The sequence below is a fragment of the Sparus aurata genome, chromosome 22 (assembly GCF_900880675.1).
Source record: "Sparus aurata chromosome 22, fSpaAur1.1, whole genome shotgun sequence".
NCBI classification, from domain to species: Eukaryota; Metazoa; Chordata; class Actinopteri; order Spariformes; family Sparidae; genus Sparus; species Sparus aurata.
The window spans coordinates 8,921,041-8,945,620 of record NC_044208.1 but is presented as its reverse complement, the minus strand read 5'-3'; the positions used below and the strand labels follow the sequence as shown (position 1 = coordinate 8,945,620).

Here is a 24,580-nt window from a genome sequence, read left to right as displayed (position 1 = left end):
TTCCTTTAAAATACAAAAAATGTGAAATCATTATCGGTATTGGTATCTGCCATGAGGAGCATGTAATTATACTTTAAAGCCAAGGCGTGTCTGATTTCTCTTCTGAATGGCAGTATGTGTGGTTTCATTTTAGCCCATTTGCATTTGTGAATACAGCATCCTCCATCCAAATCATACAATGAATATCTCTCTCATCAAATCAAATATAAGGTTTCTTTTTCTAACTGAATAACTGAACCTGTCGGTGTCTCATAGAGATGTCCTGTATCCGACCAGAACGATCCAATACACATAATCAAAAAAATACATGACAGACCCACACAGACAGACACCCTCCACCAATATCAACCCAGTCGCAACAGTGTGTGTGAGGACAACTGCATGATGTCATCGTGTGGGCGGAGTTATGTAAATGAGGGAGAAGAAGCAAAGGGCAGGATGCGAGCGTCGGACTCGCCCCTCATCTCCATCACCGTCTCCATCCTGTGAGGTGTGTCTGCAGTCAGACAGACAGAGAGACAGACAGACAGACAGAGAGACAGAGGTGTCCGACTGGAAACGACTCCACCAGCTCTTTGTTCACCCGGAACATGGCGTCAAAATGTCCAAAATGCGACAAGACGGTGTATTTCGGTGAGTGCATGCATGATTTCTGTGTATCCGCCCCGCGTCGAGGTTATTTGTCACAAAGCAGACAGCTTCGATTCTTTCTGATTTAATTCTTTCTATCACCACAAGCGACGCGTTTGTTTAAACCACACTGGATTTATTATAAACCGTGCAGCTACAGAGCTCATGGAGGAGGAAAGACGTGAGGTGACGTGAGCCCATTGACAACAAAATTAATAAAGCATTATATAGGCTTATTCTGTTATTCTTTTTATAAATATGATCACATCTAACAACTTTTTAAGTCCAAGAATGATGAAGAAAAACATGCTGACACAACTCATAAAGCTCCTCTTCTGTTGTTTAAATGAACATGTGTTATTAAAGGTGGGGCTGGTTAATGTGGAGAGCTTTAATATGGTGATGACAAACCTGTGTTGCATACTGAAGCGTTCAAAATCCACGTGAAAAAAGACAAGCTGAACTATTTTGGTCCAGCTGAGTCTCTACAGATTGATTTAAGTGGGTAAAAAATGGGGGTGAACAACGTTATCAAAATCACAAAATGGTCAACTGTGATATTCAAATCACCCAAGTTGCAATAGTTCTGATTAATGTGTGCTGTGTGAAGTACCGTAGTGCTGCTATTCAGCGAAAATGAAAATTGTGATGCGAATCTGTCGACCGATTATCGGCCTCGCAGATTGTCCGGCCGATATTCACCTTTTTCCTGACGATCGATCAGTGTTGGGTGACGTTGCTTTTAAACAGAACTCATTACGTTACAAGATTACCGCCATTAGAAAATATCTTGTTACGTCACTGCAATGTCTACTGAGAAAAGCGTTCAAGTACTTTAGAGTTACCAAAATTTACAATAAAAGCACCTTGCGACTCGTTGTGCACATGGGTTATATTGTCCAGACAGTGTGTGGGCTGCTACATGTACCTGTGAATGTATTGGCGGCACCACCACGTTGTAGCCTTCTGTACGGCCCACGATCGGTCACTCTGCAACCTGATAATAGGAATGACAGACCAATAAAACATTTACAGCTCTTTATTTTGCAACAATCTGTGAGTTTATCCTCGTAATGATGGGAATATTTCCACAAAGTGAATGCTGCCCCCTCTCTGCAATCTCACTACAGTCAATTAGCTAGCTTTACATGCACACTGACACAAATGCTTCATGGGTTTTATTTCTTGAATTTGTGGCGACAAAAGGAAAGGAAAAGATTTTTTTTTTTTTCCCCGGCTACATGGAGTACTTGTATGAAAAAGTAACAAAACAACGGGTTACTTGAATAGCAGAACTAAGGTGTTACTCATTACAGCTGAAAAAGTAATGAGAGTACTCTAAGAGATGACTTTGTAACAAGTTACCCCCAGCACTGTTTTCAGTATCAATTTTTATTGTGTATTATTGCAAATAAGGTAAAATGATTTTAAAAAATGCACCACTTTGACTGTGATGCAGCATCCTGTAGTCACTGTGATCTCACTCAATGTCCCGCCCACTAGGGCTAGTACTTGAGTAAATTGTAGTTAGTTGCATTCCATCACAGGTTATTCCAAATTTAGACATGGGTCATAGTTTTTATCGCAAATGTTTACTGGTTCCAAATATTGGCTCCACTGCGATACGTCATCAGATATGTCATTAATCATATCACAATCCTAATATGTCCAGAAATAAACAGCTGGAGTCAAAGTCTCATAAAGGATTTTCCTGTTTCACTCAGCCCAGCCTGGGCTATAACTGGTTCACTATCTCCTACTATGAGATTACAGGGAGTCATAAATGGTCCTGCGTGCTCGTGGCAATCAGCCTAAACTGTGCTACCTCATCTGACAGCATCCTGACATCTATGTCCACTTTTAAAATAAAGGTGGAACGAGTTGAGGTGGGAGACATTCAGATTCTTTTTTCGCCGACTGTGAGCTGTGTTGTCGAATCATGACAGAGAAGGGTGACATCATCTTTCTGAGGAGTGAATTTAGGGACTGTCTGGAGCGTCTTTTCATTCCTGCAGCCTCTCACCACATGGCATTGTAAATAATTTATTGATTGCACGAGCGTCGCACGGATTGATTTTCTTTTTGTTCTTTCCCCCCCGTTTCTCTGGGGAACAGCAGCAGGACCCCGCCCTGCAGGTTCAACCAAACATGCTGCTGTCTGTGTGCTGCTGGAAACTCTGCAGTCAAATTCGATGCTCCAAAAAAAAAAGGAACGCATTTCATGAGAAATATGTTCCCTCTTGGGAGTGTGAGTTGGTGTTTTGCAACTGCGCAGGGAACTGGTTGTGATGGAAACATATTTTAACAACACAAAGCTCAGAAAATGGATCCGTTTGGGCATTTTGAGCTTCAAAGTTGTCAGTATTCACTTTCTTTTTTGTGGAGTTTATATGTTATATTCATTTCCACACAAGTGTAGAACCATTATCTTATAATTAATACAAAAAAGGGGGAAAGGACGCAAAAAACAAAGACACAGAAGACTCAAATAATCTAAATTCTATAAAAACAGCACCGATTGATTGTTGATTGCTCAGTAATTCAAAGGTTATGACGTGACAAGCACGCTCACACACTACTGTACACTCACCACAAAGTGCTCGCTGTGTGCCGAGGCGACTTACTGTCGCATATCACAGTGACAGGCTGACCAGTGAGTCTAAACAGGAAGTGTCATGTTGTATCAGGGCCTCGGTGTATCTGCCGGGATATTCTGGGAGGAGGACAAACAGATAAATGACCTGCCGTCCGTCCTTCTGTCCTCCCTACAACAGACTCTGCCATTGAAACTCTTCAGTAGGATAAGTGGACGGATGCCTTAAGAACGGCACAAATTATTGGGGCGGCGGTCGATGAAGGTGGTATTGTTTTTACCCTGTGAGTCTTTGCGTGTGTGTGTCATCATGGCTAGTTGTGGTCCTGGAGACACTTATTGTAGTGATAACTAACAGGGGAGTGGTTTTGAGTACTATGCCAGTCTTTAATATGTCTGTTGGTGGACAGATTTTGCACAGTTGTGAGGCAAACGGTGTCACAACAGTGTACAGTGCAGTCAAAATGAAAGCCGTCTTCGAAGATGGATGTGGTCCGAGCAAAGGCACTGGAACTAGGAAACTGAACACCCTTGCTGTAACAATTACGACGACCACTGGAGGTCGATGCATAACAAAAAACGTATATACAGGTCGCAGGTTAGTGCAGTTGTCCCTCAACAAGAAGGTCCTGGGGGCCATTCTGTGCAGAGTTTGCATGTTCTTGTTCAAAAAGTGTACTCCGGCTTCCTCCCGCAATCCAAAAGACACGCAAAAAGCTACGTTAATTAGGTTAGTTACTCCAAATTGTCTTTTGGTGTGAATGTGTGTGTGAATGGTTGTTTGTCATGACTCTGGTTTGAGACAATGAGTAGATGGATGGAGGTCGTAATAAGCTGCTTTCACTGTCGAGGTAGTGCTGCAAGTCGTGTGTGTCATTGCACCATATACACCGATTTGGTGTTGTTATTGATGTGATCCCATCATAGTTTTTTGGCCTAGGGTAAAGTTTGGGGCGAGTAGCTGTGATAGTTGAAGTGAGGCTTAGAAGAGAAGCTAGGGTCAGTGTGAGAGCGACGGAGGAACATACAGTAGCTTTAGAAAACGTTTCAACTCTCCCACCAGTGGAAAGAATGTGCTTTTGGTTGATGAACTTCCAAGTGTCTCTCGAGTGTCTTCTGTCACTTTTCGGGCCATCTGTATCAGGGAACAAGCTGCGCTGCTATAATTCACAGCGGACTTCTACCCACAGCGGGTCTTTGTGCTGAACACACTGACGCTGGATCTTTACCTCCCGTCAGTTAAGTTGAGTTGATTCTGGTTCACATGGAGATCGCAGTAGTGTTAAAACAGCAACACGCGCTAATGCATGACCGCCGGGTGGACTGTCTCTTCCTCTGAAGATGTTGCTGTCCAAGCTGCCTGCTACGTGGTGCTAAATCCAAACACGATGGTGTATTTGTGTGTGAATATATACTGATGACGTAATATTGATGAATTTCGTCTGGAAGGAGTGGGAGTCGCTCAGTGGAAATCTGCAAAGCTGCCTTGTGTTTCTTTGTCCCCTCCTTCCTGCATTTGTGCACAAACTAAACAAGTCTCTAAATGAAGATGCCGTTTTAATATCCTATCTACATGTCTGTTTTGCACCTCCTATGAACAATTTTCAGTATTAATTGTGTGTAATTTCTTTTAATTCATCTGCTCACCAAGGACCGAGTACCCAGTTCACTCATCTTACCTGGATCTTTTTACACATTATAAAGGGGTCATTTCACAAGAGATTCCCAACAGATTGATATGAAATCCTCATTTTCTGTCTCTTCTTCCTCTGCAGCGGAGAAGGTGTCGTCTTTAGGGAAAGACTGGCACAAGTTCTGTCTGAAATGTGAGCGCTGCAACAAGACGTTGAATCCTGGAGGGCATGCTGAGGTATGGTGCTCTGATGTGACAATCAAATCGGGTTAAAGTTAGCATAATATTTCACGTTCAACGTCATCGTCCCTGTGAAATCAGCTTTTCGCCACTTTGACTGATCACAAAGGACAGAGGCGCAAGAAAGATGAGAGAAATAATCAGTACTGTGAGTGAAACTGTTTGAAGTCGCAGGCCGCATCAAATACACATGGTGTGAAAACCAAGCGAAACCGAGATAAAACTTTATTGGCTTTTGAATAAAGAGAACAAACCTCAGCGGGAAGTGCTGGGGTTTCCTTTTTGGTCAAACTTGAAAGGCCACTTCCCTCACTTTCTAACCGCCTAGGAAGTGTGAATTAAGGTCTTTGCAATGATTTTAAAAGTTTGGCCACAAGTGTTAACTTCCTGTTGAGGTTACATTCTCTGCCGTTAAAAGCCAAAAAAAGTCTTTCATCTGCCTGGATTGGATCTGTTCACAAGTGTATTTAGATCAGTTCACTCATTTACTCACTTTACTTTACTGAGAGATGTTTGTGGTGATTCTGGCTGTTTTTGTTTCAGTAGTTCTTTCAGTGTATTTTTGGTCCAAGCTGTTACTTTCACTTCAGTACAAAACTAGCACATACACACACTGAACGTGATTTTAGATTTTATAAAATGCTCAAAAATTAACTAAAATGATCACCAACATGTGAAGAAATAACAGTTTCGATGTCATTTCATCTATATATTGTGTAGCGCACAGATATCTACTGAAGTTAGCATGCTAACCAGCTAGTTCCGGCCTGTCCTGGTCCTAAGCTCCCCATCCAGACGGTTAGCTGCACTGCTAACTGAGCTAACTAGCTAACTGCAGCTACAGTGAGCAGCATTTGGCAGTTAACTGGTGATATGCTGCCCCCCCATTTGTTTGGAGCATGACATCAACATGGAGCCAATTCTTGCAAATTGTGCCTTTACATTTATTGTTTTGATAGCATGCCTAGCATAATCCAAGTCTCCAGAAGCTTTAAAATCCCGAATTGATTTAAAAAGACTTTATTTAGAACCTCGAGGAGGAGCCCAGCTCATGCACCTACTTCAGACGGATTGTGTGCTAACGCTTTTAGCTTAGCAGCTAGAGAGAACATTTGGCCCCAGAAAAGGTTGTGAATAACATCTTCTCAAATCAATTTGTGATCTCGTGGTTTCCGGAGACTTAGAATATGCTAAACAAATACTATAAACAAATCCCCATCTACTTCAGCTGTTGTAAAGCTGTTTTGCTGTGAAGCTCCAGAAATTTTTCGCAGATTATAAAAGATCACCCATCGGCAAGTAGATAATGACTAAAGTTTCACTTTTGGGTGAACTGTTCTTTCAACTATTCCAGGACATTTACATCAAGGACATAGGGCTTTGTTATTTTACATGAAGCCCTCAGTGTTCCGTATTTTATGTGTAAGGTCAGGTTAAGGACGTTTTGAAGGGACACATTAGTCTCTGTTTACTTCAAACAACTGCTAGTCGACAAAAAGAGCACCACAAAGAATAATCAAATGATACGAGGCTAAACAGACTGCCGGCAGAGAGACTGATGGTTAATATTTAGCTCTTTTGTCGTACGCTATAAATGGTGTGAATGGAGGAAATAACAGAGAGCTGCCAAGTGTTATAAACTTCTGCCTCCTGGTTCATTTGTTATTTGTCATTATGTGAATCCAAACAGACTTAAATGAGAAATGTGTTTAACTAAACTTTCCAAATGCTGTTCAGAACTGTGAGAATCTGACCTCCAGTTCTCTCATTTGAGGGATGGATTCCTCTGCTTACTGTCCCTCCCTCTTGTACTTCGCAGCACGATGGGAAGCCTTTTTGCCACAAGCCGTGCTACGCCGCCCTCTTCGGACCGAAAGGTGCCGTTTCCTCTCGTGAAAAAAAAAAAAAGAAACAGCTACACTGTGGTAATTTCCTGGTTTGTAAAAGAAACGTTTGCTCGCGTTTCAGGTGTGAACATCGGCGGAGCCGGCTCCTACGTGTACGACAATCCTGTCAACGAGGCCCCGGCTGCCGTTTCCCTGGAAACAGATGGAAAACCAGAGGAGGTGAAAAAGGCCCCCGTACGGGGACCAGTGAAGGGTGAGAAATATGTGGAGCAAAAATAGAAAAACTCTCATAATGTTTCCAGAGAAATTCACTGTCTCCTCTGGAGGGATTAGGAGGTAGTTCAGTTTAGCTCGCTGTTGTTTCAAAGACGATTAATGTGGCGAGGATATGAAGAGAAACTCACAGAGGAGCAAAATATATTAAAACTGAGACAAAGGCGTTTGAGTCGGAGTGATCGTATGAAGATTCAGGAGAAAAAACGGGGAGATAAAAATAGAAGCAGGGGAAGGATCATAAGAGAGATTGTAGTGAATGTGCCAGAATGATAATGTTGAGTTATTGAGCCTCGAAGCTGCAATCACTGCGCAGCAATATTATCAGGGCTGTACCCGAGTCATCAGACCAATTTGATTATGATACAAAGATTTGATTGTATTTTTTCATACAGACTCTCAGAATGCGAGTCGACTCTGGTCTTCTGATGACTCATGACTCATATAATGGACTTGCGGGGGCAACCCTCATCATTATAATTATAGAGGTGTCACTTTGTGTTGAAAAGTGGAGTGTAATTACATATAAGTTTGAGGTAATTGGACTTTGCTTGAGTATTTCTATTTTTCACTACTTTATACTTCCATCGGCTACAGTTTGGAGGCAAACATTAAACTTTTTAGTCCACTACATTTATTTAATACCTTTCGTTACTAGTTACTCAGCAGATTGTTTGCTGCATCAGAGCCAAGCAGCATATTTCCTGTTTAATTTATATTATCAGCAATCGGATAAAGAACACTTTATTGATTCCGATAATCAGATAAATGCTGAATGACTATCAGTTCCAATACATGCAATGTTTTTAAATATAGTATGTATCATTTATTTTTACTTTGGATACTCAAGTAAAAAGAATTTCCCAGAAAAAGTGTTATGGTACTTATAGGCAGACGTGATATTAAGTCAAGTGCTATTTCTATGGATCACTTTCACTTTTACTAAAGTAAAATTTTAGCAAAATATCTTTACTTTTACTCACGCTTGACTTTTGGGTAGTGTATACAACACTTGCAGATATTTAAGTTGGGGGAAAAATTGCATAATGGCAACCCTAAACCAGAATGAATTTATTATTGCTAGCCATTTTTATTATGACTTATCTGACAAATCATAATTTGAAAAAAGAGGTGGGGACATGTCCCCGGCATCCAGTGTAATTGACACCTATGATATATTACAGTATTCTAATTCTGGCGACTTTTTTCAGCTGCAAGCTTCTCATCTTTCTCTGGAGGACCCAACATCTGCCCCAGGTGCAACAAGACAGTATATTTCGGTAAGCAGATTGGTGCTTTTCATTATGTTTATGTGCACAACCCTGACTCCAAAATGTGAATGTGATCATTTGCTCATCCCTTCTGACATATACTGAAATGTATTAATGTTTGACCTCATCAGCTTCACAGTTTTTTGTAAATATACGTGAAGGATTCGGTCTTGAATCTTGTTTATACAGCGTCCCGACGTTTTTGGCTTCAGGGTAGCACAAAAATAAGTGTTGGAATGTTTTCTAAGTGGCTAAGGCGGCTGGTCGCCATGGTGACTGTCTCCACGGTGGTGTGTTTGTCTGTGTGTGTGTGTGTGTGTATGTGTGCAGCTGAGAAGGTGTCGTCTCTGGGGAAGAACTGGCACCGGCCCTGTCTGCGCTGTGAGAGGTGCAGTAAGACTCTGGCTCCAGGCAGCCACGCAGAGGTGAGCGAGACAAACGCACTCTTAATGGAGATGGATGGTACGAGTTCACATCAGGAGGAATGACGAGGGAAAACTTCTCTTTTTTGTTGCAGCATGACGGACAGCCATACTGCCACAAACCGTGCTACGCCGTGCTGTTCGGGCCTAAAGGTATGAAGTCAGATGCTCTTTGAGTTCAGTGGAGGCGAGCAGCAGGGTGGGGATGGTTCAAAAACAACCGTGTCCCCAAACAACCGCTCCACAGAAGGTCATTTTGGTGCTTTAACTATTTATCAGAGGCAGAGACGAATCGGTTGAGTCAGACCTCGGTGGGCGAAGGCAAATAACCGCTGTTTCTGTGCCCTCCATGTGTCAGATTGAAGCTCGGATAAAAAGGAAAGCGGTACATGAAGAGAGGAGGGAACTATTGTTACAACCTTAGCACGGTCGCTGACACCATAAGTGAAAAAAAGAAATATCCTATATAGTCATTCTGAGGTCATTAGCCTTGGTGACCCGAGTTAACTAACCATTTTGTATCTTACCTGTTTGAGCATGCAATACTTTTGAGGTTATTCTAGAGAATATTTCGGACAGTATCTGCCTTTGTTTTTTATTGTTACTATAATAACTAACATACATTTGCATAAAGAAAGCATGTTTGTCCTCTCCCATGTTGATAATATCCCTTTAAGATACATTTAGAGCAGATAAGAGTAAGTTGTGAAGATATTCCAGCTCTACATGCAGTTTTCTCTCGCTGCTTCATGCCTCTCCTTACCCTGCCTTTTGAATCTTCTTGTCCCGGGAGTCGTAGTCCTGATCGGAGCTGTGGAAATCGCCTCCATACTGTATCAAACTGCTTTCAGTCTTTGAGGCTGTGTTCAGTCCCAGTCTAGCGTTAAGCAGTGTTCACTGTCAGTCTGCTAAACCCAGTTGGGCTGGTCCTCATTGCCCACAGTAACCCTACCTGTGATCCGAGGTCTTGGTCCAGGCAAACTGTAGGGCCGCTAGCTCCACAGTATTTTAAAGTACTTTAAAGCTAACGGCTGCGTTCTGTTTCTCCTCTCAGGCGTGAACACCGGAGGTGTTGGCAGCTACATCTACGACGAGCCCGAGGCTGAGGCTCAGCCCTGAGCCTCCAGACAAAGTTTCACCTCCAGGACCCTCGATGTCTCTTTGTTTTGCCTTCGACAGTCACGGTGACAAACGACATGTACTGCACTCACAGGGACGGATATTTAGATGTTTATGTTGTATTTGTATATGGTTTATAGTATATCTATTTTTTGTACTGAAACAAACCTTTAACATGTCCTCCCATGTGAGCTACTGATTTGCCTTTATGTTTCTTGGTTCACTTTGCCAAATTATGTAGTAGATTAAAGCAACTGTGTTTTTTCACTCCTTATGAAGGGTTTTACAGACTTTTGTGCACTAAGAAGATGTATGAAAAAAGAAAAGTACCGCAGTCCAATAATTTACTGTCAGTGTTTCTTGAATGGGTTCACCCTGGTTTTCTAATATAGGGATGAGATGTAGACTGCACACACAAAGACGTGCATTTTACTGAATGTTTTGGAGGTGAGTTTGGGGTCAGTTGTGAGCAGAAAAATCACATTTTCTACAGTAAAAATTGTGTGATACCAAACCTGTGTTCAGTGTGTGTGTGTCTCTGCTTTGGTGCTGCACAAGTAGCCACCCATAGCACTGGTACTCTCCTGGTATTTTATTTTGAAATCCTACTGTGTGTTCATTCAATTTAATTGTTTAAAGAAAGACATTAGTGGGAAGCATCGCACCAACAGTGGAATGAGTAAGCCTACCTTTTTTTTTTCATTCTTTCTTTATCACAAAAAAAATAAAGATATCGTCCATGTATGAGTCTCACTGTTTAAGATAGATAATAACAAATAATCTGTATTTTCTTTGCTGGTCAATGATTTCGTAATTATCAGACATTAAGAAGAGTAACTAAAACCACCACACATACAAAGCAAATATAGAAAAATCAATGAGCGATAACAATAAATGCCGTTTCAGTGAGTAGGAGCATAAAAAATAGTAGTTTCACCAGATTTGAATTGACCACCAATGGCTCAAAACAGCATTTCCTAAATTCACACACACTGTGTGCTTTCTGACTGGTTCTTATTTCTTACGGCAAGTAAGAGCATTAAACTGAGTTCATGTGCAGCCTGGAGGCTGATGCAGTGGTCTGAACGAAAGCTTGGTGTCTTCTACTTCATCTTTAGTAGTAGTTGTATTACAGGTGAACTTTTTTCATTGTATTTATTTCAGGGGTGGAGCCAGGGGTGGCCACCATAAATTGATCATGCAGGTGTTCCCATATGGACACATTTCAGATGGTGGCGGTAATACACTCAACTTGAATGTCAACCAGCAATACAATTACAGAAGAAGAAGTAGTTGATGTTGATCGCGTGCGTTCTGAGTGAAGATCAACGGACTCTGTGCGTGCAGTAGGTCGCGGTCGCAGGTAGCAGAATGAAGTTTATTAAATGTGTCTTGTCTAAATGTATGTATTTTATGGCTTGCGTGCTAGAGTTGAAACAGATTTGGTAAAGTTTGCTAAGTTCATTTAGGCTGTTAACTTAGCAGTATGAAGGTCGCAAGCTATAAACAGTGTCACTGTGTCAGTGTCATTTAAAAGAAAATATTCAGTTTCAATAAGTCCCAGCCTTGCCAGAAGGCCATTAAAAGTAAAGTCAACTTTCAGTGCTAATATAGCTTGATATTGTTGGTCAGTCTGTGTCACATTCTTTAAAGGGAATTAAAATGTGTTTCCCATGCATTCACGCTAGCATATTCTGGGGTTCAATTGCATGAGTCTCCTATTCAGTAGACGCGAGTTGGCAGCCAAATGATAATATGTGAATAATTGTATATTATATAATAATAATAATAATAATAATATAATAATAATAATAATAATAATAATAATAATAATAATAATAATATAATAATAATTAATAAATGCAGAATATAATAATAATATATATAATGCAACTTTGTGGGTTTGTTTGATAAAAGTGCCTTCTGTAATATTCTTATGTGGTGCAACTTGCAATTATCGTGTGAGCTTTATCACCAATTAAAAACAAACCACCTTCACAACTGTTTCAGATCTTTTTAAAATCAGTTTCGGAATACATTAAAAAGCTCATGCGGGTCTTCATGATGTAATTTACATGGCAATCGATGCCTGTGTAAGTAAATGAGTGAGTGACTAAGACACACTACTAGATCCACAGCGACCTGCCACATAAACAAAAAGGTCAGTTTGTGTGCCACCCCTGTGTGAGCCATGGTCTCAGTCTGGCCACCACTATGAAAATTGTCTGGCTCCTCCACTGATTTATTCACGCTACAACTGTGCCCCAAAAGGTACAACCAATTAAAAGGTAAGACGTCACTGACAAGAAAGCCGTCGGTACCGCCCCTTACTGGAAACGCTTTCCCGGAAGAGGAAATCTGTCAAGTCAAAAATAATCGTACCGGAAGTTAAGAGTGTTTGTCTACAAAATAAAATTGTGACGCTAAAGATTAAGCGATGTCAACCAGTGATAGAGGTACTGCTGCTTCATCCATCCTCTACAATATTAACTTCATGGTTTTTCCTCCAATACATTTATCTGATAAATATTATTTCTTATTTAATAATTAATATAATCGTGATAACAATTTGAATAAATAAAAGAGTAGATTCAGTAAAGGACAATAAGAAGACGAGATCACATCAGTGGAATTAAGAACAGATAAAAATATTATGGGCAGTAAAAAGAATAAAGGATAACACATTAAGATTAAAGATAACAAATAAAAGCAGTAAAGGACAGTAAGAAAAAAAAGTACAGTTAAAAAGGAGTGGGTTTTAAAAAGTGATTTACATTTTTTCTCGATTGTTTACACACATTTTCTGAAAGCATTCCTCATACTCCCAGAACTCTACACACAAATCAAAAACACACACACAACGGGCAAAACCCCTCAATTCTCCTGCAAAATGAAACTTTACATTCAAAACAATGTTATTTCTTCTCAAAATGGTATTTTGTTTTCAAATGACAACACAAACCATCATATGAATAGATATTTATAAGAACCAGTTGAACACTGATGTGCTCAGTGTAAAACACTATGATGAATGGAAAACACTTCTTCTCACTTTCATCATAACGACTTCGGCCTTTTTTTTGTTCAGTGTTACACTTACTACAGACAGTACATACAAGTGTGTTGTAAAATATTTGAGAATATTGTTTTTATACTCAGAACACAAAATACACGGTAACAGATATATTTTATTTTTCCCACAAAAACAATGTACATAGTGTACATCCCAACCAACACAAAGTTGCACATACCGTTTTCTACATACAAAACAGAAGAATTTACTGTACACAGTTACAGTAAAAAAATGTTTTTAAAAAACTATACTGCATCCTCTCTTCTGTTTCGGTCTGGCCACAGCAGCACCTTATCCACAACATAAACAATGTTTTCCCTGGCCAAGCAGCAAGAGAAATATCGCCTAGCATGGTGAATCCAGCCATGAAAAGCACCAAATGCGTCTTCCATAGCTTGGAGAAGGGGTATATGCATTTGTGGATTTCGGTCATACACTTTCCATCTCCAGGCAGAAAAAAAATTCTCAATAGGATTGAGGAATGGAGAATATGGAGGGAGATAAACAACTGTAAAGCGTGGGCGGGCAGTGAACTAGTTGAGAACCCAAGCAGCCCAGTGGAAACTTATGTTGTCCCAAATGACAACGTACCTAAGCTGCTCTGGTGGAATGAGTGTGTTGTGTAAGGTGTCCAGGTGTTTGCCCATTTGATGAGTCAGTGTGCATAGTACAGCAATTCACTTTAGAATTTTGAATGACAGAGTGTTCCTTGTGAAAACAACAGATTTTCTTCATGAAAATTGTGCCAAATGCAGAGAATTGTGTGTAGTGTTTTGAAAAAAGTGTGTTTTAGAACTGCAATTTGAGTGTAAAGCAGAAATTGTGCTTGTAGTTTAGCAGAATTGGTTCAGGGGGTTGGTGCATTAGTTACATGTTGTGGTCATTGTGTCTCAAGCACCAGTTTTTGTGTAAACAATTGAGGAAAAACTGTAAATGAAGTTACTGATTCTGCGCGCCATATCTCCTCGGGTTGTTATATAAAGGTAGTTGTTCAACTTAATATATCGTCTATCACGTACATATCTATGTCCACTCTGTATGATAACAACATTTGAGGGATCATGCACAAATGTGAATTTATAATATAAGTCATCCTTCATTAGTCCCACATCGGGGAAATTTGCATCTTTACAGCAGCAAAGGGGATAGCATACAATAGAAAGCATCAATCGAAATGGTAAAAGATCTCTGCAAAAATATTTACAACATTGTACATTGCACATTGACTATTTATGTGTTCTTTGTATTAAAGAATAAATGCAAATGCCTCAATATTGTTTGTTTTTTTAATCCCTAATGGTGTATCAGCATTGGCTGAAAAATCCAGTATGGGTTGGGCTCCACTTTAAATTCTTAAATATATTTATTCTAAATATCAAACATTTTAAATAAGAATTATTCTAACTTGTAAAATGGCTAGGAGACAAACCCCATGTCTTAATTGCTTTACAACACAAACGTGAAGTATCTAGATTTTTAATTCCCCTGTTTTTAATTAATTAATTAATTAATTAATTAATTAATAATTTCGCACAGACCCCACAGTAAACAGTGTACTGTGCATGAACAATTTGTTGATGTGCTGCATCTTTCGCCGTCCGCGATGCATCGCCGTACGTATCTTATTTTGAAAGACATTGCCGGAAATAATTAGCTTTTTCTGGCTATTTTAGCATTTGTGCTACTTCTGCTTTAACAAGCTCACGGGCATCGACGCCATCTCGCTGAAAGGGACGTCCATCTATCTTTTAACAGCAGAAAAAATTGAAACCACTCAAGTTTACCCCCAGGAACCTCTGAGACGACTATTACACGTTATACTCGTTAAGTGATATTTTCTGCGACTTGGATAAAAGACCCGTTTTATCGAAGAAGAAGAAGCGCAGTTAGCTAACTGCTAGCTTGTGACGTTGTTAGCTAAAGCAACTTCGCTGCAGAGGAATTTCACAGTTTGTTTATGTTTTCGCCAGTTCAGAGCAATGTTGGACGGATCTCCGGCACACAGCGATGAAGCCAACATCGGCAACGTCGAAAACAACAACCCGATATCGCTGATTTCGAGCAGCGATGGGGTGAACAAGACGAGGCAAGCGCTGCTGAAGAAAGGAGGCAGGAAGCTGCGGTCGACGGCGCCGCTGCATCACCAGAAACCCTCGAGAAGCAGCCCCAACATCCGCCTCGCCGACCACAACAACAACAACACTCTGACAGCTGCGTCTGCCAACAAACCCTCAGCTCAGCCCGGTGCCGAGCTCCCTGCCGGGACACAGACAGTACTGACCCTCCATCATCTCAAACAGGGAGCCAAGAAAGAGGTAACTTCCTTTTGTATCCGCTCATCTGTTACCTGAAAAACCACAAAAGACGCCTGGTCAAACCTCATATGACGTCCAGTTTTTGTTTTTTGACGAGTTAAACCACCTAAGTTATCGCCAGAAATAAGTTATAAATCCAGAGTATGTCTTAAATACTGCGATCTATTAAAGGGGCATTCTGTAGTTTCGGAGGAGCTATTCAAACTCACAAATAAATATTAATGAGGTAATAATATAATCTCGATCTTTTTACCATAATAAACACTGAATAAACAAGCTGTTCGCAGAGGAAAATAAGGTCCCCAGAAAACAGTTTGAAGCTAGAAAGGTGGCAGGGTCCGCCACATATAAACAAAGTAAAATAGAATAAAACTGTGATGTTCATTAAGGTCAGTTTGATAAGTTTTTAGTTTAAGGCATTAAAAAAAACTCTTTCTCATCTAATTAAAGTGTTTTTCCAAAACTACATAACTATAAGTTGTTGTTTTGAAAGCGACACAGTTTCATCTCTGAAATATGGAGCTGCAGTGACTAATTCCTTAGTTGTCAACTGTTCAATTTTAGAGAATTAATTTGGATAGTAGATTAAGCAGCTTATGAGATTTGTTAATGTTAAATGTGAATATTTCTTGGTTTCTTTACCCCTCTGTGACAGTAAGCAGGTTATTTCTGTGCTGTGTACATTTGGATACATCGTCTTGGGATTTGGGAAACACTGTTTAACTTCTTTCACAATTTTCTGCCATCTTATAGACCAAACTATCTTTCCGTAAATTCAGCAAATAATTAGTGGTTAAAAATAAGTTAGTTGCAGGCTCATTTACATCAGTGTCAACATATTTTTAAAGCTATGTACTTTGGCCTGCACTACCTGGGGCAGTTTGAAATGACGCAGTTACTAATCCTTGTTTTGAAGAAACGAAAGTGAACTTGTGGTGAATGAGCCCGTCTTCCTCCTTCTGCTGACAGGTTGCACTGTGCTGACAGGCGTGTCTGTAAAAGGACAGGAAGCTGATGTAAACTGTACATGGTTCACAGCAATCAAAACATGTTTCATGATTTTGTAATTGTATTGAACTTTATTACATGATTAATGAATATTGTCTTTTCTAACTTTGTTTATGTAACAATTATTTGGGAGATGTACACTGACAACACCGCTGCAGTGCACGTGTGACAATAACAAAAAGAGTCCCCAATGTGAAATTATTTTTATAGAGGACTATGTGATGGAAATTTTAATATCTACCTATCTCATTAGCATTCTGCGCTAACTGATTGGAGCAGTGCAGAAAACAATGTAGCTGTGATTAAATGTCATCTTCTGATTGGCAGGTTTACATAGGCACATCGTAGCAGCAGCAGAAGCAGCATTGTGAGAATTTGGTCCTAATTTTTAAATGCTGTATTTTTGGTCACTTAAGCTCCAATTTAGCCCCTCTGTGAATGTGCCTCAGAGTACCATCGCGGATTAACACTACAGATTTTACCGGGTTTCTCTCGCAATTGTCAACTTCCGTGTCGGGCAGTTGAAAATCATACAGCATGAAGGGAAAACAATATCATAGATGGCTTGGGCTTTTTTTATTTTGTCCGCTCTACAAATACGTCATTCGGTACAATTTTTTTAAAGTTAGCTGTAGAGAATAATGCCATCATTTTTTTGAGAAGCTTATTGAACTGTTGATATTAATGACTAAAAGATGACCGTGACCATATTGTCCTTCCTGAATCAAGGCTGGTTAATTAGAATTTCATTAAAAAAAAAAATAATAAGGACGATAGTTTTGTGGGTGGAATATAGTTAGTTGTAGGGATGCAACAATATTCGGTATTTTACCGAACCGTTCAATACGCATTTTCAAAACTCTGTGCAGCCGCGCATGCTGTGTGATCCCCTCAGGAGCAGAGGCATGAGAGCAGCACATTGTTTAGGCTCACCCTCCCACACCCATTTTAGTAGTAAAGTGATCCCAGAACTTTATGAAGTATGCCGGGGGATATTGAAATTGAACTGAGGCAAGCACCCCACCTTGCTCTCTCCACCGATAGCTGGACCTCCCGTGAACAGCCCTGCGCCACTATACTCATTTTCAATGTTAGCTGCTTTATAGCCGGTGTTTGTGGGCTGCCGCGATCTTCTCGTAAATAAAGCGCCCCCTGGCTGGCGGTGACGAGCGTCCGTTCGTCCGTCAGTCCCCATCTGACGGCGAGGAGCCCGGGGACGGACGGACAAACGGACGCTCGTCACCCCCGCTGACGGCAATAACTACCGTCTCTTCCCCCCTCCCCCCTCGACTGATAGTGCGCCACTACACTAAAAACTTCTGGGGAGAACCCTGATACTTGATTGGGAAATGAGGGGCTTTGTGCTGCAGACTCATCCACTGTATGAGAGCCACACAGGTGAACACCTGGCTGAAGAACTAGTGCATGCAGTTACTGAATGGAAGCTAGAGAGAGCAAATATCCAAATTCCTGTAACCACAGACAATGCACAAAGAATTGTGCAATTATTTTTACATTGCAATTTTGCCTTTGCTAGTCTGAGTAGTTTTATATTAAGATATTGAAACTGTACCCTTACCATGGCCCAAAAACCGTGGTGCATACCGAACCGTGGGAAAACTACCGTTGCATCCCCAGTTAGTTGCATGTCTTTTTGCCTGTTTCTGATGCAAATTACCTAACACACCAACTCATGTTTCAGTGAAATCACATTACTTGATCAGTGGTTTGATTTGCTCAGTTGTCATGGAGCAGGTTGTCTGCAGGTCCTTTTAAATTTTATGTAATTTTATTTAAATTGTCCTTTATTTTAATTTGTGATGACTTAATTGCCACAAACATTTTATATCATTTCATTAATCCATCATTTACCGTCTTTTTGTTATTATATATTACAAAGCATTAAACCTGCTGAAACTAATTCTTTAAAAGAATTGAAGTGACACCGTCTCCATGACAACTGAGCAAACTCCATCCACTAATAAAGGTCATAAGATTAAGTGGAGTGCTCTGACTAAAGTGAGACAACCTTGAGTAAAACTTCTATTTCCAAGGCCAAGAATGATGTTGATTTGTCAATGATGACTACTAGGGCTGCACAAAAAATCGTTAAAAAATCGCGATCTCGATTCACACATACACGTGATCTCATATCTACACATAGCGATTCTGAAGCATTTTATATCTCGAGCTGAATCACAAACAAATGCTCCTATTTTCCTCCCGAATTTTTTGAAGCGCCCCCAAACGCAGCACTGCCGCTGCCTCCGCCCTCAACCTGTGGTAAAGCGTCTTTACAACACGTGATTCGCGGAGGAAGCCCGCCTGCAGTTGAGTGTTTGGAAGGAGTGAGTGAGAAGCCGTTTTTAGACGGGGCAGCAAGCCGCCAATCTGCCTGTCCTTTTGGCGGCTAGGTCCGCGGTTTTAGACAGAGGGCGGCAAATTGGGGGTCTGTTTTGGTCCGCTGATTTCCCGCCTCGGAGGGTACACTTATTTCCGCCTCGCCTGCTAGATGAGCAACCGGACAGCCGCTGAGATCAGGAGATGCTAGGGTCTCCTGGATCTCTAGCTGTATGGTTGTGTTAGCTTGTTGTTGTAGCCACAATCTAGGAACGGTCGCTACTTTCAAATTAAAAGCCCCCCGCTAAGAACCCAGCTCTAAACTCCAATGGGGTGTAATGTAAAGCTCTTATTTTGAAGACAATTTCGTTGTCAACTGCTCACAGCCTAACGTCGGGCTTCACGTCACGTCACATGTTTACCTCTACCTCTGAGGCGGCTTTTGGAAAAGGAAGAAAATTATGCCTCCGTTTTAGAAAGCCGATCACAGCAGCTATCACATATCACCTAGCTTAAGATACGGCCCCAATAAACACTGTACAACATGAGGTATAAAAGGATGCCCTCTCATCTTGGGAGACTATTTTTTTTTTTTTTTTATTTGTGTAAAAATAATTTCTCATCCAATGATAGAACTTGAAATGAACAAAAAAACATTGCTTTGGCAGAGGCATAGTAGTATCTGCCATACTATCATGTTTTTTTTTTTGTTTTGTTCAAGTTTATCAGTGCAATAAACATTTTGTGAAAAAAATCGTGCCAGAGAATCGTGATCTCAATTCTAAGCAAAAAAATCGTGATTCACATTTTTTCCAGAATCGTGCAGCCCTAATGACTACTTATATTAAAGCCCCTGTACAGACTTTTCATTTAGTGTTGATTTTGGCGGCCCCGCTGGACGAAAGCGGTAGTGTTTTGCCGGAATGGAGACTGCATTTCCCATGAGCTCTAGCGCCCACTGTCGTGAAGACGTTTGTCTGGCCGGCGCGTGTAGATTTGTTTTGGAAACGTCGGAAAGACGACGGGACTTGCTTTGAAAACTTTTTTTTTTTTTTTTTAGCAGCTATCTGCAGCGTGCATATGGACGAGGTAATGTGTCTATTTGTATTTCTACTTAATATAATATGCCGCCGGTGAAACAAAGTAATGCTGCTGTTGCACTGCAATTTCCCAGCTATATATATTACCCACGGTGCTACAGAGCTAGCGTTACAGCAAAGTCACAGTGATTGTGATGGATGTTTTGTTCTAAGTAAGAAACTGAATCATTTATAATGACAGAGGATATTACCGATGCATCGTTGCAGGTCGGCTGGGCTGAGGCATACACACAGCTGAAATGGATGCGTGATCTAAGACGTTTGTTGTCGTTTTTACGAGTGTAGTATCTAGAGCTAATCTAGTGGTAACGTTAGCCAGCTTTGTTGTAACAACATAAATTCATGTATTGCTGTAAACTACGTCCCGCATTACATTTCATAAATGAAATAAAATTTACAAACCTGTCTAGGAGGAATCGGGCGAATTCTGGATCCGACCCTCCCTTCAAGCCCCGCAACTCTCTCCATCTCTGGAAGGAATCGCCAATGTTTATCCGTGTTTTAGCCCTAGCTTGATCGGATTCCCTCTTGGCCTTTCGTTGGTCTTCGGTTCGAATTCTTTTTCTTTTCTTTGTCTCATTATCAGCCATGACAAAAGTTTTAGCTCGGTTAGCACTGGCTAGCGTAGCAACAAAACAGCTATGCCGTATCCTGAATGTCGTCAGTTCCGGTCTGACTGCCGTAAATCGTTTCGTCAGTGGTCCGACCCGACCAAGGCCTTTCAGAGGTATAGAATTAGACTACTTAGAAAAAGCGTATCTTCACGCTGATGGGCTCATTTGCTGTTGTAGGTAACAGAGACACATCAGCAGAAACCAGAGACTTTTCTATATCCAGTTAAAAACTCCGTACAGGGGCTTTAATTATAATTAATTTTACTCTTGAAAGTAGACTTTCTGCTTGTTTTGTACAGTTGTAACCAACTTGGCATCCTCCACCCTACACTTCCTCACACATATGGGATGCTTGAAAGTGAAATAACATTAAAACAGTACAGTGATATTGAAGTGAATACGTAAGAAGAAATGTTGATTACGTAGGTGAAAAAAAAGCAGAAGTCCTTTTCAGGAATGCTGAATTAATCAGGGTCTGTTTCTGTTTCTTAGCTGCTGAAATCCAAAGGTGGAAGATTGGAGCGAGGGACCATGCAGGCAGGGGGCCAACCTGCCCGCAACCTGCCCAGACATGATCCAGCCGCCCAGAACGGGATCACACGGAGCCAGAAACCCAAGCAGAGCCAAACCCCCGGTGCTTCTCCCTCCACAAAGAAGAAAGACAACAGTAGCCCCGCTCGGCCCACCTCTCTCCGAGAGCAGAAAAGACCCCTCCACGTCTCCAACAACATGAAGATCGTGAACACACTGCCTGCTGAAGTTGTGCCCGAATACCTCAAAGATGGCGACAAGGCTTACGCCGGAGCTAAATTCAGTGAGCCGCCCTCGCCCAGTGTCTTACCCAAACCACCCAGTCACTGGGTCGGAGAAGACAAGCCTCAGCGGGGCAACCAAAGCCGAGAGCAAATGACTGTTCACTTAAAGTCGCTGCTGAAGGTTCAGGATAAATCCTGACCGCATCATGAAGCCGACCTGATCAGATACCTGATTCACAATGAATGCCAACAATTGGATAATCTAAATTAAGCCTTAAAATGGCCTTTAACACACTGCAATACAATGTAGGGAGTTTTTATTAACTTTAGTACAATTTCCCATGATTCAACATGCTGCCTGCGTTTGTGAGCATTTTGGAGACATCGTGTTGTTGCTGGAGATCTGACTGACATGCCGTGTATGAGATATTTCCTGCCTTCCTGTTGGCAGAAGAAAGATAAAAAAACAACTAACTGTGATTGAATTTGTGAGCAGACTAACTGTGAGGAGTTTGAGGTCGTCTCCAGCAGCAGCACGATCAGCATCTCATGTTTACATGATGTAAAGTGATGATGGCACTTTCTTAGTTAACGGGCAGCCTCTTGTTGAGTGACTTTTTAAAGAGTTTGCGTAAATGTACATTATATATTGTGAACATATATTTGTGTATATTTTTCCTTGTTATTTTAACTGAGATTCTAGTTTTGTTACTGAAGTTTTTCCAAGAAAAAAACAAAGAAAAAAAAAAAAAGAAAGTCCCCTGCGAACTGAGGCACTTTGTGACAGCTCCTTCAGTGTGAGGCGCAGTGGGCGAAAGAAAGACTTTTCTTACTGATTTGCACTGAAAAGCAAAAATGGGGAAGGGCAGGGAATCTAATTTTGTTCCAAACCTTGACCGGCCACTTTGATGTATTCACCAGCCAGCTCAGAGCACAGGAGAGGACTTCCAGATCCTGGCTGGTTACCATTCAGAATGGCTCAGGTAGTGGACAAATCAAAAAAGCGACAGTCCGAATTTACCAGCCGGTGGTGTAAGTTCTTTCCCTTCCCTGAACACGGGTCCAACTGGTGGAAAGCCAAATGCCGTGAGGCTGTTGAAGCCTCAGCGAACTGAAGAGAAGATGACAGGGTGAAAAGTCTCACAACCAGCTGCTGCAGAAAGCCAGTATCCAGCATCCAGGCTGAGTGCTTTTTCTTTTTTAACTCTATTGCACTGACTAAGAGTACGTTCACCATAAGCAGGTACATTTATAAGGCTATTTTTCTCTGCGTTGCAGCCTTCTGTCCACACTGAGCCGGCATACTTAACACAGAAAAAACAGACATTTCCAGAAATAATGGGTAGATGTCTAAATGTAGACTAAAGTTTCAGTGTGAAAACTGGAATTGTTGCATGCTGGGACCGTCATGGTTGGGAAATGTGCGGCAGTAAAATTAGAAAGATTTCTATGGCGTCATGTTGACCAAATCAGGTGTTAGGGCAATTAACTACAAGGTTGTGCATAATTCCATGGCCCTAATAGATAAACAACCAGGGTGCAAAGCATATTGCCGCTGCTGGGGTGCACCCATGAATGACCTGTCCTACTGTGGGTCTCACCAAAGTAGGATTCGTAGTTAAGCATGTCAGGCCTGGTGGCTGTCCACTAGATGGACCTGATTTCTTTCATCATGATCTACGCACATTTCCCTGAGAAATTAGCGAAAATGTGGTGAAACGTCCTATCACATCCTGTCCCTTTTTTCTGGATCCACACCAAAAGTAGGTGGGGTCTATTCTGGGCTGAGACACATCCTCTATCCAAGGTTCAGTTTTTGTGTAATCCTGCTGACAGACCTACAAACAGACAGAGGAAAACATAACCTCCCAGGTGGAGGTAATAGTCGGGATGCGAGGTCTTGTGTTTTGAACTGATGCACAAGACCAAACTCAGTGACTAAATTTAAAACAAACACTCCTTTTGTGTTTTTAGTTATTCATGCTGCGAGTCTGATCGCCAGGTTCCATGATTGGCCACCTTACCATGACTTTGGATTATTCTCTCTTCCTGAGGTCCTCATCCTGAGGTCCACACCGCCGTAGCTTAAACATGCCACCTTGGTTCTACAGAATGGGAGGACTGGTGTTTTCTGTTGTCTGATTTGGTCTGATGGAGGCCTACATTTTTCTGTAAACAGTCATTTTAAAGATCAGTGTAGGCGATCACAAACACAGCTGCAGTAATTTACCTGTTTCTGTCAGAAGAGGTCACGATTTGAGTTGTCAATGAATAGATTAGTAGAGCTCGACCGATATATTGGTCAGCCGATATTGGCATTTCATAGTTATATCGGCATCGGCGTATATGTTGTCCGGTACGTGCCGTTAAGAAAGCTTTTTTTTTTTTTTTTCTATACAGCATAATGCAGAAAAAGATTTAGTATGTATGTAAAAAAAAAAAAAAAAGTGTGTTTCTGTATATGTTTGAGAATACAACAATGTTGGCCGATATATCGATAGCAGGGTTTTGTTACTTGCTAATATCAGCTTCATAAATCCATCTGTTGAGCTCTACTAATTTTCCAGTGTGATCCAGTTAATATTATAGGCTGAGTCTATTATCTGGCAGTAGAAACGGATAAAGCACATGCAGTCAGTAAAACATCGGTGTATAAATAATACAGGTAATCACAAGAGAGCAGGAAGGGACCAAAAAGAGGTTTTAAGACTTGGATGTGTTGGCTGTTTCTTTTGCCGAATGAAAACAGTAAAAAGGCGGAAGAGTTTCAACTGCTTTCATCCAGGTGTTTGAGTGTGGACAGAGAATTTTTTCTACCAAAACAGGAAAACATTTGTGGATTTACACATAAACCATGTTTTAAAAGTTGTACAGCTTCATGTGGACGTAGTCTTACTTTCTCTATTCTGTGTTGTTGTTTTTTTTAATGGGGACTTGTTTTCACACACAACTTCATTCAACCTCTTCTTTACCCTTTCATTTCTGCTTTTAAAGCACGTTGATGTAAACCAAGAGTGCAGTATGTGATGGAAATTGGCAAAGATGATCTTGTGATGACAGTATGTACCAAGTGTTTATGTTAAGTTTTTTTTATTTGAATGGTTTCTATGGATGCAGGCAGCTGCTGGATCTTGCTTCTTGACCTCTGTGACGTCACGTAAATGGAAAATTGTATTACTGTAACAAAAACTGCCCATTTTATTGCAGTGTTTTAAAATTATTTCATTCCCGTTATGAAAATATGTTTAGCGACACATGTCCATGCCACAATTTTCGGAAAAAAAAAAAAAATTTTATGAAGAATTTCATATCTAAATTAAAAAATATTAAACTATTGGTTACCCCTA

General features: G+C 40.9%; 2 protein-coding genes across 2 annotated transcripts; both read left to right on the top strand.

The window, feature by feature from the left end:
• Positions 1 to 399: 399 nt before the first annotated feature.
• LOC115574597 (cysteine-rich protein 2-like) lies at positions 400 to 10,542 on the top strand. Its single transcript, XM_030406234.1, has 8 exons — positions 400 to 633; positions 4,999 to 5,093; positions 6,916 to 6,973; positions 7,065 to 7,196; positions 8,428 to 8,496; positions 8,818 to 8,912; positions 9,005 to 9,062; positions 9,964 to 10,542. Exons 1-8 carry the CDS (start codon positions 591 to 593, stop codon positions 10,026 to 10,028), a joined length of 615 nt encoding a protein of 204 aa, XP_030262094.1. The 5' UTR covers positions 400 to 590; the 3' UTR covers positions 10,029 to 10,542.
• Positions 10,543 to 14,778: 4,236 nt separating this feature from the next.
• Positions 14,779 to 24,580, top strand: LOC115574130 (proline-rich nuclear receptor coactivator 1-like). The gene is made up of 2 exons (XM_030405388.1): positions 14,779 to 15,416; positions 20,971 to 24,580. The coding sequence occupies exons 1-2, from the start codon at positions 15,081 to 15,083 to the stop codon at positions 21,430 to 21,432; spliced, it is 798 nt and encodes a 265-aa protein (XP_030261248.1). The 5' UTR covers positions 14,779 to 15,080; the 3' UTR covers positions 21,433 to 24,580.

Bases quoted from the DNA above. Each gene is read 5' to 3' on its own strand.
- LOC115574597 (XM_030406234.1), top strand. From the start codon at position 591: ATGGCGTCAAAATGTCCAAAATGCGACAAGACGGTGTATTTCG. The intron at 6,974-7,064 runs GTGCCGTTTCCT...CTCGCGTTTCAG, and splicing joins CGCCCTCTTCGGACCGAAAG to GTGTGAACATCGGCGGAGCC. The intron at 7,197-8,427 runs GTGAGAAATATG...GACTTTTTTCAG, and splicing joins CGTACGGGGACCAGTGAAGG to CTGCAAGCTTCTCATCTTTC.
- LOC115574130 (XM_030405388.1), top strand. From the start codon at position 15,081: ATGTTGGACGGATCTCCGGCACACAGCGATGAAGCCAACATCGGCAAC. The intron at 15,417-20,970 runs GTAACTTCCTTT...TCTGTTTCTTAG, and splicing joins AACAGGGAGCCAAGAAAGAG to CTGCTGAAATCCAAAGGTGG.